This window comes from Oxyura jamaicensis, chromosome 10 (assembly GCF_011077185.1).
Source record: "Oxyura jamaicensis isolate SHBP4307 breed ruddy duck chromosome 10, BPBGC_Ojam_1.0, whole genome shotgun sequence".
In the NCBI taxonomy this organism is placed as follows: domain Eukaryota; kingdom Metazoa; phylum Chordata; class Aves; order Anseriformes; family Anatidae; genus Oxyura; species Oxyura jamaicensis.
The window spans coordinates 18214512-18231072 of record NC_048902.1 but is presented as its reverse complement, the minus strand read 5'-3'; the positions used below and the strand labels follow the sequence as shown (position 1 = coordinate 18231072).

The following is a 16561-nucleotide window of genomic DNA, read 5'->3' as shown; positions in this document are numbered from 1 at the left end:
GTTTATCCTCTCCTGTTCCTCTCCAGGTGGCTTTCAGAGAGGATTTCTTGAAGATTTTCTTTTCTCTCAAGACTCCTCAGTGCACATTTCATGAGTCAGCGTTCATGGAAGCAGTGTGCTTTCTAACCTCTTACACTTCATTCTGTTCATGCTGCTCATGTTAGAAGCAAACTGCTGGCAGAAGCAGAGATAAAAAAGGTGTGAGATGTCACACAGCCGTGGTGTGGCGAGAAGACAAACTGCTCAGCTGGCTTTTGTGATGCAACATTACTTTGTGCTGGCTTTTTTCAAAGGAGGATTAGTCAGAGACTCATGATAGCAGAACTTTCCAGTGGGGTCTACATATTGTGCTTCAGGTCTTTGAAAAGAGAGACCTTGTGTACAGCAGAACCTGGTTAGAGATCAAGGGCAGTCTTTGTGATTTAACAATTTAAGAGGTGGAGATGTTTTGGCTTTATCTAGAGTTTTCTCCATGTACGTTTCATCATATTATAGCTATTTTAACTTGCTGGTGAATCAGTAGCACCTTCAATGATGACAAGACACACATTAGGCTGTCCTGGCACAGCAAAAATATTATAGAACTACTTTCTTCCAAAAGCGATTGTCATACAGTATGAAAGGTGAACATGAACCTAAAAATGGCCACATTTTCAAAAACAGTTTTTACAAATTGGGTGGACACAGTGTCAGGAGAGGGCCACAAGCGGCAGAGGATAAAGTGCAGTTGTTTTCTGGGCCTATTGTTGGCAAACACTTTTCTAGTATATGCAGTACCCACATTTTCCCTATGATTGATGCATACAGCTCTGGCTTGGCCTCCTCGCTTTATGATTTTCCATGTATTATTCATATTCCTGCATTGCAGACTGTCGTACAAGATGTTCCAGCTTGGGTAGCTTGTCTCCATACAACAACTTGGCTCTGTGCTGTACTTTGATAAATTATTTGGTATTGCTCACAAAGTCCAGAAGGGTTATTTGAACTACAGAAACCTACTGTATTATAGGTTTGTTGTTGTTTTGTTTTGTTTTTCTCAATTCCTGTGTCTATATGAGTGTAATTTGAGCCCTAAAAAGTTTGGGGGCTTTTGGTGAGCAGGACATAGCAACGAAGCACAAAATATTGCTGGTATCTTACTGTGTTTTTTTTTTTTTTTTTTTTTTTCCTGTACTTCACAGAGGGATATGAAAAAAGTCATGCTGTTTTCTATTTTCCTTCTGTGTTAACCCACCAAGACCATATAATAGCCAATTCATTGTTACCTACCTTGGAGGCGTTAGTTTGTTCTTGTGGCTTTAGGAGCCAAGAATTGACCAGAAGGAGGCTGCACGTATCATTCACTGATAAATATATGTTATTTTCTCATCCAGAAGTGACATGATAGGTGCCTGTTTTGAAGAACATAAAATCCTCTGGTATCTGCAGCTGAGTGGCATTTGCACAAAGCAGGACAGAGGCAGGGTGGAATCAGGCCTGAGGTGTCAGTTCAGATGAACCTGGTTTGGAAGGATCAGAAAGGGGTAGTTACAGAAAGTGGCCAAAAAAAAATCAGGAGGAGTTCCTGGGATGGGAAAAGTCTCTGGGTAGGAAAGTGCTTTGCATTATTTACATGCTTCCTAATGTAGCCTGCTCTGCTGCCAAAACAGGGAGATTTCAACACAAAAAGCTTCAAGCCCTCTATATGGAAAACTGGTTATCAAGAATAATTGGGTATAGCATTCACATGAACTTCTAAGGAACTTAAACATAAACTCAGTGGGCAGGTGTAATTGCGTGTCCAATGTGAGTAAGGTAGCACTAATACAAAGTAGGCAGCACACAACTCCTGTTCCAGCAGCACTGCTCCAATTCAGATAAAATCTGAAGGCTCGGGAAATGACAGGAAGGTGTTTGCTGAACTAACTTTGATGTGGACTCCAACCCATAAAACAAAGTTTGTTGTGGAACAGAAAGAGAAGTAAGTTAGAGATGAACTTCTTGATTTGAGATCTGGGCTCACCCTCCCGTGCACATCCTGACAGACACCCACGATTCTCCACACGGGCAGTTGTGTTTAAAGCAAAGAAATCCGAATTCTCTTGCCTTTAGATCTGAATGTCGGCTGCTCACATGTGCACATTCCTGTTTCATTTGGTCCATCCCTGGAGGTAGCAGTGGACACTGGATATTACGGACAAAAAGTTGGCAGTGCAAATGAATCTGTCATAAGCAGCATGCTCTGTACACGATTAATTTGTAAAATGGCCCATGTTGCATCAATATTTATATTTGATCCATTGAGACAGCTAGTTAATGCAGCAGATGTGAAGCATTACAGTGTTGTGAGTCTACAATGTCATTTCTTACATAGGGTGGGTATATATAACAAAAATAATTGTGTTTATGTAGCAAAACATATTCACACAGGCTGTATCAATTGAGCTCTTGCACAGCCATTCAAAATACAAATAAAAATATCATTTAAAACATCCAAGCAATACAGCGCATAGTTCACACAGAAGAATCCAAATGATGTGCGTTCAAGAGGAGGAGTTTTCCTATGCTGGAGCCAGCAATGACTGAAGCTGGAAATACCACCCAACAAGCAGTATTTTCAGATGTTTAATTACAAAAATGCGAAGAAGGAGGAGGGAGCAAAGGAGGGGTGGGCTGAGGTATCAGCTCAGTGAATTGCAGGCCTTTGGCTCAGCACACATGCAGTTACCTGCCAATTTAAAGGTCAGTCAGTAGTTACGAAACACAGCGTCAGAGCAGGAGGCTGTGGTTGAAGATCACTAAGAAATCAGGGGATATAGTTGAGACCCTCCATGCTGAGGAGTTCAAGTCCTGAAAGACTGTCCTGAGATTTCCTGCCAGCACTCCCATGTTTCAATATGGGCAAGGGACTGGTTTTGGTTTAAAATCTGCTTCCTCGTTGTCTGATTAATTATGCTGTTAAATAGCAGTCCTACAGCACTGCAGGCTGTCAGCAGCTAGTACAGGCAGTGACTCAAACTCCTGGGTGATGCCAGCATCGGTCCCTTTGCCAGAGGTGTGGATGTCACTGTCTGAGTCCCTGCTGGACAGTACAGGGAAGATCCAGGGATCATCTTGGTAAGAAAACAGAACTGCTTCCCTTTTTACCAGTCCATTCAAGGCTGCTGGAACTGAAAGTATCCAGCCAGTACTGGGGATACTGGTTAATGGATTCAGTCTGCCAACCTGCAGGGTAACTCTTGGGTCAGAAAGCACACAGGACATTATTGCAAGGTGTCTTTTCTCAGCACGTAAAGCTTCCCCTTTGTGCCCTTCTGCTGCTTATTGAAAAAAAAATCACCTTCCCTTGTTCAGTATGCTGTACAGGAAACAGTGCAGGATGAGTTAGAGATGATAAAGATCAGGTAATTCCCGTGAACTATTCTTGGGATTCAAGGGATAGTTTCTGCAGTATGAAAACTTGAGTTCTGAGCAGTGTTTGGGATTTGCCCTGTGCGTGCTGTTTATTAAGCCCTCACATTTTTGAAAGCAGATAAAGCAAGTCTATATCTATTTTAATGATGCATCATATGATACATACACTAGAGAGCAGAGTGTCAGCTGGAAGCTGATAATGTACAGGCCTGATAGATTTTCCCCCAGGGCTGGTGGGGCTCGGGCTTAAGCCTCTGGCCCCTGGAGCTGGAATGTCAGCAGCTTCCTCGCCTAGGGGAAGACTGGAGATCTCTCAGTTAATGGTCCAAGGACTGCTGACAGATAGTTTCCTCCCAGGAGGGGTGCTGGTGACTGAAGTGGTCACTGTAATGTGTTTCTAAGTGACTTTGGAGCTTGTGGAAATGCATTGTCAAGTGTTACCGAAAGCCGTTTCATTATGTGCTGCTACCAAATATGCTTGTGCTTCGGAACTGATCAGAAGGCTTCAGGAGGGGGAAAGGGCTCCAGTGTTTATGTAGACAGGAGTAAAGTGCTTATAAAGTACTTTTACCCATAAAGTAACAAGAATGCACCAATTTTCATCTTGAAGCCCAGAAAGCAAACTCTTTCTCTAAGTTTTCCTTTGCAAGAAGCCATTTCCTGGCCCAAATTTGACAGAAGCCTTGATCATTAAGTCCCAAACTGATGGGCAAAGTCTGCCCTGCGGAGGAGAGGGGAGATGCCAGCAAAAGGAATGTGGCAAGGGTCATTCCCATCTCTTCCGCTCTCAGGGAACTGGGCAGAAGATGAAAGGCAAAAAACAGCGAAGGTTTTATAGGGTGTGTTTATGGATTCAGTGGGTGCTCCTTCTCTGCCCTCAGAAAAGGTCTATGAAGTCAAAGGGCGTCAGTGACCGAGGAAATCTGGGAGGAAATAGCTTGTCTTGAACCCCAGTGTCTAAAGAAGGGGGACTTACTCTTTCAGAGGCTTTGTTTGCTTGCAGTGGCTTCCATTAGCTGGGAAGCTGCAGTGTAAATGCAAACCATGTGATTGCTCACCCCCTGTTCTCTGCCTGCCTCCGTTATAGTCCTACAGACTCCTCATGGAGCTCTGGGAATAAGTGTGGTTCAGCACTCATTATATTCCCTTTATTCATTTGTATGCTCACATAGTGCTAATAACAATGCAGCACAATAAAAGATAGCACAAGAGCCTTAAATTAAACGCAGCCTTTCCAGTATCTCAGCAGGGTGGCAGGCAGGCACGGATTTCCAGCTGCCTTTCAGCAAGCCCATTAATAAATCACATTTATTTTCCTGGAAGGAGAACTGTTGGGACATCCTTCTGTTTTGGGGGCAGAATCATATTCAATATCCCCACATTATTTGTTGGACATGGGTGTGAAGTTTAGCCCTGAGAATTGGAACTGCCAAAAACTCCATGGCCCTCTTCAACTTTACTTAATTCCCATTTATACAGCTGTGGGTTGTTTTTTGCTGTAGTCCTTGCCTACCAGCTTAGATACTGCTCTAGTTAATGAGCAGCATCTCACTTGTATGTGTTCACGTATGTAAGAATGATCATTCTTTTTCAGCATTTATCTGTCTCTAATGATATCTGCAGACAAACACTGCATCAGAATCCGAATGCTGGCGGTTTTTGATCCTTGTAATACATCTGGATTTAAGCAGTGGCCGGTGTCTTCTGAAACAAGGGGAATGTTTGAGTTCAGGTCCAAATGACGTTACTTAACATGCAGGCAGCCTCGGATAAACAGCCCAAGTTCTCTTCATCTTTCCCTGTTTACCCTATTTTTCAAAATTCTCATTATTTTAATTGTTCCCTAAGATTTCTTTCCAACTTTCCTCTGGCTTTATTATAAGAAGGCAAGGAAGGGAGAGACGCAACAGCCTTGTTCCAATAAGTGTTACTAGTGACAGTCCTGCTAACTCATTTGCCAAGGAGCTGTTTATCTACAGAGAGGGAATCTGCAACTTACAGCCGAATCTCTGCTAATAACTTGCATAATCAGAACTCTTATTTCAGCCAAAGTTTGTCTATTAAGACTGAGTTGCTGATAATTTGGAGTCTTACAAGGACAGAGAACAATTCACACAGACTAACTAGAATAATATCATGATGTCCAATCGCATTGTAATCTAACCTTACTGACCTCAGGATCCAAAAGCCTTGTGGTCAGTGGTCACCGTCAGACCCTGGCAGTGGTTTGTGAATAGGGAAGGTTACTGTGACAGTCTCTGTAGCTACAGGGAGAATACTGTGACTGCTCTGGTTCTGCAGCCCTCACAGACAGGTATATTGTTATTTGAAACAGTTTTACTAGGTATTGAAAATTCTGAAAATACCTTTTTTTATTTTTTTACACATGAATGTCAGTTCTTAGTACAGTGCAAATATCTGTGACTTTTCATAAAGTCGTATGGTACATATTGGCCATGTATGAACCTGACCTGACTCCATCGAAGTATTTTTGCACTGCAGGTATCTTGAGTCATTTTATCGGTGAACTCTTTCTTCGGGTGTTGCCAAAGTGCAGTCAGAACTGAACGTTACACTCCCTGGTAAGATCCCAGTCCAGAGCAGGGCTCATTCAGCGAGCCCCACGCTGGAACTTGTAACAGCACTCTGAATTTTGGTGAGGTGAAGGGCTAAGACCAGGGTTTTGGTTACTTGGGTTAATTGCCATTTAAGCAAGTCACATTGTTCTCTTCTCCAGACTAAGCGTCACAGTACTGGTCCGTTTCTGTGGGATGTCTTTGAGTTCCTCAGGTGCAAATTGCTGTACAAACATGAAATGTTGTTTTAATCTTTTGTTGTTGTTTGAAGCAAGTCAGAGTGGGTTAGTGTGAAATCTGTGATGATACCTGGAATAACTAGCGGTTTTGAAACCCTCTTCAGTAATGTCTTCTGAATCAAAGTTCGTGCTCTTAGTGTTAGTGAAGGGGGTTGCTAAATAACCAGCTCAACACTGTTCCAAATGAATGCTCCGCTGATTCACAGCGTTCAGTTCTTCCTGTTCAGGTTTTCAGTCAGGTGTCTGTCTTAGACTTGACATCAATGTTTAGAGATACTTTAACCTTGCAAACAAAATAATTGGGGACCTCTGGTTGTTGTCATTAGAAAATTGGCTGCGATGGAATCATTGGTTCAGCTGCCAAAGAGGATCGCTGTGGAATCTGCAGTGGTGATGGCAAAACCTGTAAAGTGGTGAAAGGCGACTTCAACCACACGAAGGGGATGGGTGAGTAACCCTCAGCAGCATTTCAGCAGAGTGGAGGTTCTCTTAATTGCTGGAGGAAAGTTAAAGAGAGGCAGTAATAGCTCTTCTTCTTGGATAGCATTTGACTCACCTGTGCTGATGAACACGTTAGAGGGCAGCCCTTCTCTAAAATTGCATGATTTTTGATGTATATCACCATAAAACCTTCCGACTGTTCATGACATCCTACTTTTGCAGACAATGAGTAGGGGTCTAACACCACTGGCTCCACTGATTTTCTCCTTTTCCAGCCAGTTGTGCTGCCAGGAAAGGTTCTCTGGAAGTGTGTGATTAGGAATCAGTGAAAAGATATGCAAGAATGAAAATACTGACTCCTCCCTGGTCTTGCCTTTGAGTAACTAACTCTCCAAAGATGGATACTCAGCATTCTGAGATACTGAGCCTCTTGTTAGATGGTGAGTTGGGTGTGCTGAGAACTTCTCAGGATCGGACCTGATGGAGCCGTGCAGTATCCAAAATTGCTTCTTATTTAAAACAACAGAGTCGATCTAGGAACACAAAACAAAAATCAGCTGTGATATTCTGCCTGCTTCTTATTCAGTTGCCCAGATAGCAGCCGTTTCCTCCCGCTGAAATTCAGAGTGAAGTTGTGTTTCTCATTTTGAATGCTGCCGGTGCTGTTGATGTTAAATAACAGATAAAATCGTAGGATCTTCTCCAGGGGGAGGGAAGTCTGATTTCAGCACCATCCTTGAGCTCTTTGGGAGCTCTGAATGATGCACATTGTATGTCCCAGATGATTCATGCTCTAATCAGTATATCTCGGCTAAATAAAAGAGCCCTCCCCTCTGAATATTATTACTGAATCCCTGCCAGCAATAGCATCCAGTATAGCATAAAAGAGCTTCTGGTCAGACTTAAGACTTTCCCCTCTCTTGTTAAACTTTAATGTATGTACAGCTTGGTGTTTGAATTAGTCTTTGTTCCAGAGTTTCTGTTCCATGCTTCTGAGAAACCTTGTTACCATTCATCCTAACCCGGCAAAGGGAGGGAAGGCCAGATTCAGGACTTGCAAGCTGCTCCAGGAAGAAGGAATTGTCCAGAGAAAGTGATTTCACATTCAGAGAATAGAGAGCTGCCATTTCTGTGTGCGCTAAATACATTGAAAACGTGCTACTCCAGGACTGAGTTCAGTAAAGCACCCAGAGATTTCATTTAAGCACACGCTCCAGTTGTGTTTAGTTACTGAAGCAGCACAAGTGCTTTGTGGCTTCCTTGAATCAAGGCCTCAGCACTAAAGTGATTTTCTTCATTGGCCTCTTCCTCTGCATCCTCCTCCTTCTTATCTGCGGGGCCAGCTGTGACCTGTCACCTCCTGTGAGGTGCAGGTGGGATTTCCCACCTCCACCACGACTTTCTGGAGCACATTTGTGCTGTGGCATTGCTGGGCCAACCTGCTGAATAATTTCCCGCTTTATTGCCTTTGACTCTTTTGTCCCGGTTATTTTCCACCTATTTGTGTCAAGGCGTTTGCACTTGATAGAAATGGTGCAAAAAGCTCCTCCTTTCAGTTGAAAAAAAAATATATCCTCTCTTTCTGCAGCAGATTTTACAGCTGTTGCCGAACTTCCTGATGGCTCCTGAAGAGAACTATCTTTTATCTTTTCCAATTAGACTACAAAACATCTCGGGTAGATAATAAGAAATGCCTGGCTCCCTGCCAGGAAGTTGCACTAATTCCCAGCTAGACAAACTGCTTGAGGGTGGTAACTTTACAAGGCTGTAGGAACAGAACAAACCCGACCTTAATGGGTTGTGCAGCTGCCAGGACGCTGCAGGGGGGATTCACCCCCAGCGCCGTGTTGCCTAGTGGGAAGAAATGGCTGACAGAATCGTGGTTTCCATTAGACTCTTCAAGCATTTACTGATTCTTCTTCTCTGCTGATCATCTTAGAAGTGCGAACTGGTCGCAGGGTTGTGTTCTCAATGCTACGTGGCCATTTTAAGGGCTTCCACCTTTCTCCATCTCATGGAACTCACAGGAAATGATTTTTTAAATGGTAATCTCCTAGAGATTTGTTAGAAGCTTTGATTTATTACCTTTTAGAGGGAATTGTATTTTGGGAGTAACGATTTTAAAAACGATCATCCATGATATGACAAGTAGTCTTCTAGGTTGAAAATCATCTTTGCTTTTTATTTATTTATTTTTTAATTGTGCTCTTTTAACGAACATCCTAGCCTACTAAAAATCAAATAATATTTCCACTTTTAATTATTCACTGTTCCTGTTTTCCTGCTTTTGGGTTTCTTCTGTGTTCCATACTGAATATAGACTTGTTCTTTTCACTCAGGATTTCTGGCTCCAATTCTGCAAAGATTTTATGCATCAATTTATATCAATTTGATTCATATACTGGTGTTTTGCAGTCAGGTCCTTGGGTTAACTTACCGAATCTCGTGCAGTAAGGCAAAGCTCCGCTGTTGAATCTGAGGCATCACAAGTGAACATTTGGTTGCTCGAGAAAAAAAAAATGTCCTTTTTTCCTTTAAATAAGTGCTTAAGCAAACACGTACAAAAATCTGACAAAACTCTGGTGAAATGAGAATGTGAAATACAAATTCTGGCTTTGGATATGCAAGTGATTGATTGCACAGGTCAGTTGCAAATGCTCACAAACTTGCTGCAATCCAAGTCAAAGCCAGCATCCTGCATTAGGTACGTCAGCGTGTTCTTTCAGTAGAGAATAGTCTTCAAATATCGAGCTGTTGATTGTTTTGGTGCGCTGTCTGCTTTGGGAATTGCAGCTGCTTCTTTGGGTGAGATCTTCAGCTGCTCTACAGGTGGGACTCCACCACCTGTGGGGTTGTTCCCTGTGTCCTGTGACTGCAAATGATGTTGTGGAGCCCTCTTTATGGAACTAAACCCATACCAACTCCTTTCTGTTTCTTAGTCACCAATAGTCATTGTAAGAAGGTTTCCACATGTGTGATGGCAAAGGCAAAGGCTGTTCCCAAGTGTTTCTCGTGTAAGATACTTGAATGCTGTTTGCAGTGTTAGTGGGTGCTGGTGACGTCCTTTGGTGTTGGTTCTTTGTCTTCTTTGGGTTGGATGAGATGGGGAAATGGGTATCACAAGCCATGGATAAACTTCAAGACCTTTTACTAGTTAGTTTGTTTTTTCAAAGATACCAAGTACAGATCGTTTCCTTTTAGAAGATGTGAAAGGGAGACAAATTTTCGTTAACCAAATAAAAAATACTGGGCCTATTTCTCTTTTTTTTTTCACCCTTATTGTCACAGATTTTATAAGGTTTTGCTATCCTGGTAGGACATACTGTGGCTGGCACATTCAAAGTGCCCCAGAGGAGGTCTGGCAGTTCCAATCTTGCAACCTGTGGTCCACAGGGATCCAAGTGTAAACGGAATCCGTTTCTGTCTTGGGGAGAAGGTCAAAAACCTTTAGCTGTGATGCTAAATGTCACATACACTTCTGTGCAGCTGGCTGTCTTCAGTAAACCAGCTGAATGCGCTGTTTAGACAGAGATTTTACTTCTGACTGGCACCATGCCCTGTACCTAATTCTATGAAACAATTTAAAAAATAAAAATAAACATGGGCTTGTTCTAAAGTCCATCTCAGCCTCCCTGCCACTGTACAAGGGACCTAGAACTAGAGGACAGTTCTTCGACTCCTCTGTTGGGCTGATCTGTATCACTGACTAGGGTATCTGTCCAGACTCCACGTCTGGGCCTGTAATGCTCAGATCTGCATCGAGAACGAGGCATTTCCCTTGCCTCTGTCTCTGTTGATTTTTCTCAGCCATAACAAAATTTTCATTGCAGCTCTTTGCTTGTGATCCAAAAGAACCCTAGTTACTGGGATTTTTTTAATTGCAGAGCATACTATGGTGATACATGCCAGTTCTGGCTGTTGTTTTGGGAGATGACTAGTGTACCTTTGCTGGCAATTTTTATTTTTAAGATGATGAAAAAACAGGCCTTTTATTTCGTACTTTATTTTTCCAGCACGTATTTAAAACAAATAAAGAAAATTTGGACAGCGGTGCTGTAGTGCTGGCTAGGCACAGACATTTATACAATGCAAGAAACTCATTTCTTGTCAATAGGGCGTACGTCTAAATGATGACAAAATAGTGCCCCGGGGATAGCTCCTGGGGTGTCTTACAAGGGTTTAAGCAGAAATGTAAGAGAGATTCTCGCAACCAACTTTGCAGTAATAGTAGGAGGCTTTGAAATCTATCCATGGCTCTCCAGTGATAGGATTTTCTTCCAAATGAGCTATCCCATGGCTGGAAGCAGACAGGTGCTGATGAAGGAATTACTCTCAAGATAATAGCAAGAGAGAATCAGCGCAGCTGCTCAGAAGATGGTTATGTACTTACCGCTGGATGTTTTTGCACTCCACTGCAAAAACCAGCACTCCGTAAAAGGTGCAGGGTGGGAAGGGCCATGGGAACTGATATGTCAAGGCAGGCAGGGCAGCCTGGTTTGCTTGGCTTCCACCCTGAGATCTTTGTTCTGAGCACTCAGGGGAAGTCTGATAATGGGGTGAGCACTGCTGACGTCTCACATTTATTGTCATGTGTGTACAGGGATGGGACATGAAGGCACAGTGCCTAGAGATCGGTGCTTTCAGCCATGGGATAATTTCTCCTCTACCTTGGCGTCTGTCTTTTACTGAGATGTGAGCTGGGAAAGCGGTTTTGCAGCACATCAGTGACATTCTGAAGTTCATACTAAACTTCCTCTTTATTCTGAGAATAACAATGGCTAACAATGGATTTCCCTGTGTGAAATGCTTTCCTCTTGCAAATCTCCCCAGCATTTAAATGAAGATACAGTAGCCACTGTTCACATATTAATCTCCTTGATGACAAAGCCACATCTTTGTTCTGGTGTGTCTCCTAATACGAGTTACACCATATAATTTGTATCTAGGATTTGCTTCAATCATGGTCTTACATTCCTGAGACACTGATGTAATGCAGATTGTCCAGAAAGATTGGTGCATGCCAAAGTAACTGTTCCCAAGGTGGAGCATACTGCATGCAGCACTATAAATTATCAAATAATGAAGTTCTCCTGTTGTACTTTCAAGCTTCATCTTAACAGGCTGATTTATGGGTGAAATTACTTGAAATACTGCCTGACAGTTGCCAAATTTCATCAGTCTTTAACCGGTTCCTCATTTAAAGCAGAACCTGAAGCCCAACCTTGCAGACCCCTGCATTGCAGACAATTATCCCAAGACCTAACAGATCTTTGAGACTCCTTGACTCCGGGCCAACTCTTGAGACTATTTTTGGTCTTACTAGCTAACACTTGATAATCTTTCTGGCAATCTGCAGTGACAGTTCGCTTAATAAAACGTGCCTCGAAAACAGTGAAGATGTTTTCTGGTGCAGTTATCTCAAAGATCAGGATTATTTGGGGACCAGCAGCATCGCATTAGCGCTAAGGACCAGATTGGAGCGGTGGTAGCTATCCGAGTTTGTACCCGTGGCAAATTTGCATGGATGGTGTACTGTATGTTTGCAGTAGGATTTGACCACTAACTCACAAAATATTTCTAGAGATAATGACCGAGGCTGTAAGGATGCTGCTTTTGGTACATGCCCAGGAATTCTGCTTTGTCTCTGAAAGAACGGGTCAGGTTCGTACAACTGCTGAGTGATTCACAGCTCTAAAGAGGCAGTAAAGGCCAGCAGTCAGGTTTGTGCTGTATGATCTCGGTGAGTTAGCGCGGTGTGTTTCTTCTTACTCAGGAGCTGTGAATACAACCCCCCAAAGCAATCAATCAGGATTAGAAATTACATGAGGAGAAAAATCTGGTATAAGACCAAACCAGTCTCCACAACAAATACCATATTAATAGCTTCTACTCCACTACTTACCATTGTAAAAAGTTAACAGAAAAGTCAGCTTTTCCACGTGGTGTTGCTCTCATGACACGGTGATGAAATGAGAGCGTATTTATGGCACTAGCTGGACCTCAAGCGTGGCTCCCCAGCTCACCCACCTCCAAAGCACTGTGACGCTCCCGGCTGTTGCTCGGTCAGGGGACAGATCCAAAGCGCGGTGAAGCCAGTGACTGGCTTGCCACTAAATTCAGCCCAACTCTGCGTTCAGTCCTTGTGTGATTCAGTTCTGGGCATTCATATCTGGCAAATGATTGAAAAAATAAGTAATAGTACCCTAATAGGTATGTTAAATTACCTGAAACTTGGGCATGTTCCAAACCAGCTTCCTAACAGGGGTGGTGAGGTGTGTCACAGGGCCGATTTCCCCGGGACGGGCTGGTGTTAATCACACTTGTGCTGTGTGCTCACGTCTGGTGGCAGCTGTTGGTCGGGGTTGTATGCAGATGCATGGGGTGCAGTGAGGTTGTCTCATTTCTGGAACACTCTGTATTTACTGTCATTTGGTATCTCAGCTGATGAAAAAAAACAACTCCTGGCAAGGTCTAGAGTGAAATCCAACACCTGTTTGATTTGATTTGATAACAGATTTTTGCATTTAAGAGCTGATCCTGGAAGTGATTGTTCCCATTGAAACCGACCCTGTAATAGCAGGTAGGGGAGCAACTGCTCAGACCTCTGTACCCAGACGTGGTTTGCAGCTCTGCTGTCCCTCTTTCTATTTTTCCTGCAAGGCCAAGTGACTATTTCAGAGGTACACTGAGTAAGAGAGAAGTAAGGAAGAAAACGTGCAAAAAGAACTGAACTGAACTGAAGGGTCAAACAGTAAGTGTGATTCAGATGTTGTGATCGGGGAAAGAGGGAGCGGGTCTAGCCCACATCAGCTGTCCACCCAGTGACCCTCATAAAACCCAAGCAATCAGGCCTCATTGATACAACACCAAAGAGTCTGGACACTGCTTGTTTGAACAACCTGAAACAAACCCACGGTCTGAGACCCAAAATCCCCATCCGACTCACTCCATGTCATGGTGGCAAGAGAGACACTTCGTCCTGAGATGCATTAGCAGAAGCATGGCCGTTCAGATGTGCTTGTCCCTAAAATAGTTCCCCAAACCCTGCTGAATGCTAGAGGAGCCACTGCTCCTTGCTCTAGCAGTTCTCCAGCCTATGGCTGTAGACTGTCCTTGGTTTCCATAAAGGCAGAGCTGACACAGAAGAGCTTCACACAGCCCTTTATGAAGACAAAAAAAAAGGAGGGGAGAGAAGGGGAATGAGGGAACATACAGAATAAGCTACTTAACATGTAAAAGAAAAAGGAGAGCAATAATCCGAAAGATGTGCCAAGTAACACACTGCAAAGTAAACTGGGTGGCCAATTAGAAAGAATCAAATCATGGTAGTGATGAGATTAGTGTCATTTACAGGGGGCTGATTCAGAGTCCAATGAAGCCAGTGGAAAAACTTTCCCTGACTCCCAGGCCTTTGAAACGGGCCCTAATGTTCCTCAGCTTTTTCACCCCATGGAACAAGTACGTAACTCCACATGTCTCTGTGGTGGGGGAGAATAAGCTGTGTTTCCTTGTAGCTCCTTATTATTCTTACTGTTACTCTGTTAGTGAATAGTAGTATAATTACATCATATTGCTGGTTGTTGAAGGAAGCATGAAGAGGCCAAGAGAGTTTGAGAAAAATAAAGGCCTAGAGAATTCCATAAAAATATGCTGGGGTGCTGTAAAAACTTGCCTACCTTGTCAGGCTCGGATGGTCTCATTTGGCACGTCTTGTTTCTGCTGGCAGCATTTGGAGATGGTCAGTGTCTGACAAAGTTTCAGCTCTGTTGTTACATTAAATCTGAGCTGTGCAATTCAGTTTAGCAGCCCAATGCAAAGAGGCTGTTAACCATTATATCCTCCAGAACATTTATATAAAGCTAATGTGCAAGTGAAAACAAAGTTATTTTTCCCACATGTCCCACTAATTCCTCCTGTTCCGTTTAGGCAGCATCCAAATGTTCTGTGGAGGTGAGTCCTTTCAGACAGTGATTGCAGCCAGGAGCAGGGAGTTTTTTAAGAGGAGATGACAGGAGTATCTATCAGAAACTTGACTTCAAATTGCAGATATCTGGGCAGGAGTTGATTTTTTCATGGTGAGATACTGAATGATTGATGCCTCTGGCTGTCCGTGGGTTGTTCTCATCCATCTGCCCTTTTGTTGCCATAGGTTACATCGAAGCAGCTGTGATCCCTGCAGGTGCCCGACGGATCAGAGTGGTTGAGGACAAACCTGCTCACAGTTTTCTGGGTAAAAAGACAAAACAAAAAATATTTTGATTCAAAACTCAGCTCTGTTCTCTGTTAAAATGATGCTTCTCTAAATGACATTTAAGGTGAGGGGTTTGTTGTTTTCACAAAGTGGCTGTTGATTTCGTTATTGTTTCAGTCTCTCTACTTCTGTGGCTTGGTTTCATGATACTTGATGTGATAGTAAATGACGATTACAAAGCCCTTGTGCAACTGCAAAGGACCAAAGAACACATTTATATAGACAGAAGGATTTCTGAACAGCATTTGGTGCTGGGTTGAACATAGCTGCCTGCACTTCAGGAGGGAGCGGGAAAGAACCGTGCATTTAAAGGAAGGATTGGCAGAGATACCAATGGGAAGGCTTTGAGCTCAGAATGGAACAAAGGTCCCTTAAGGACCTGACCATGAGGCTGTCTGTCCCATTGCTTCAGCAGCAGGTTTTCACTTGGTGCTCTACTCAAGATCTGATCCTGCATTCTGAGGTGCAGGATCTATCAACCAGTGTTTCAGCCGTTCCACAGCCTGATGTTCTCATAGCAGTGGTCGGAACAGATACAGGTTCCAGCTGATGCTTAGCCTGGAAAGTATTAGGTACTGTTTTCACTTCTGTATGTTCTGGTTCTCTCAAAGTGAGCTTCTCAGAGTGGAGACACTGCACGTTTTTAGGGTAGAAAAGCACTCTGAAGGATGGGATTGCTGCCAGGGATCAGGCCTGTGGCAGGAACTCTGAGAGGATCACAACGCTTGCTGCCCTCCCGTTGTGCAGAAGGCGAAGCTGAGGTGTCAAGCCTTGTTCATGGCTATGCAGGGAGGTAGTAGCAAAGCTCGGCCTGGGATCCTTGGCAAAAACATTGGCATTTGTACCACTTCTTGGTAAGCAGCATGTATCCCTACTGGTACTATTCCTGCTAGTGCTGCGGCCAGCTTGCTGGGAGAGGATTACGCCTACACATAAGATGTTTGACATAGCAAAGCACTGGTGGAACAATGAGAGCCAGTGTTTCCTTGGGCTTTGCAAATACTCTATCTGCTGGGAGCCAACCTTTCTGTTTGTCTTGGTGGGATTTACACAGGTTATTTGTCAGGGGTTTGGGCTTTGGCAGATAGCTGCAGCAGTGAGATTCCTGTGTGGAGCTAGCCCTTTGTTGTGACCACTTAACCTTGACTTAAGCAGGTATTTCTCCATTAGGTGGTGAAGACTGCAACTTATGTACATTTGAGGAGTTGGCCCTTGTATGTGTCCCATAAAGACAGATAAAAATTTTACAGATTCTAGACCCAAAAGTTCTTTCCAGCAACACTGGGCACAAGGAAAAGATGTCCAGTGTCTTGCTAACCTCAGTTACAGAGTAGCAGCAGGAGTGTTCCAACAGGACAAAAAAGATGACCAAGGAAACTGAATTCTGGTCACTCCGTTAGGCTTCATAATGCATAAATCCAGATCCAAGTGTGGAAGGATTTTCTTTTTCAATTACACCATCAAAGCTGAGCGCAATCAGGTCCTATTTCCACTCAGAACCAGGTACAGTGTTTTGGATTTGAGCCCAGCATAATTTGGAATCGTTATTCCATGTGCTGGGAGCAGTGCCTGAAGAATTTCCCTCCACCTACAGGCAACCCACGCTGGCTGGCTTGGCTGGCTGCGATGCTTAAAAACCACCTTGTACAGGAAATGCCACG

The 16561-nt window shown here is 43.5% G+C and overlaps 1 protein-coding gene across 2 annotated transcripts in view; it reads left to right on the top strand.

The window, feature by feature from the left end:
* Positions 1-16561, top strand: part of ADAMTS17 (ADAM metallopeptidase with thrombospondin type 1 motif 17) — a 173879-nt gene that overhangs the window by 108314 nt on the left and 49004 nt on the right. The window contains exons 15-17 of one of the 2 annotated variants that reach the window (XM_035335701.1): positions 6535-6655; positions 9589-9663; positions 14799-14879. In XM_035335701.1, coding sequence (XP_035191592.1) covers positions 6535-6655; positions 9589-9663; positions 14799-14879 — 277 coding nt within the window. The remainder of the gene's footprint in view (positions 1-6534; positions 6656-9588; positions 9664-14798; positions 14880-16561) is intronic. The other variant, XM_035335702.1, reaches the window with a different exon arrangement.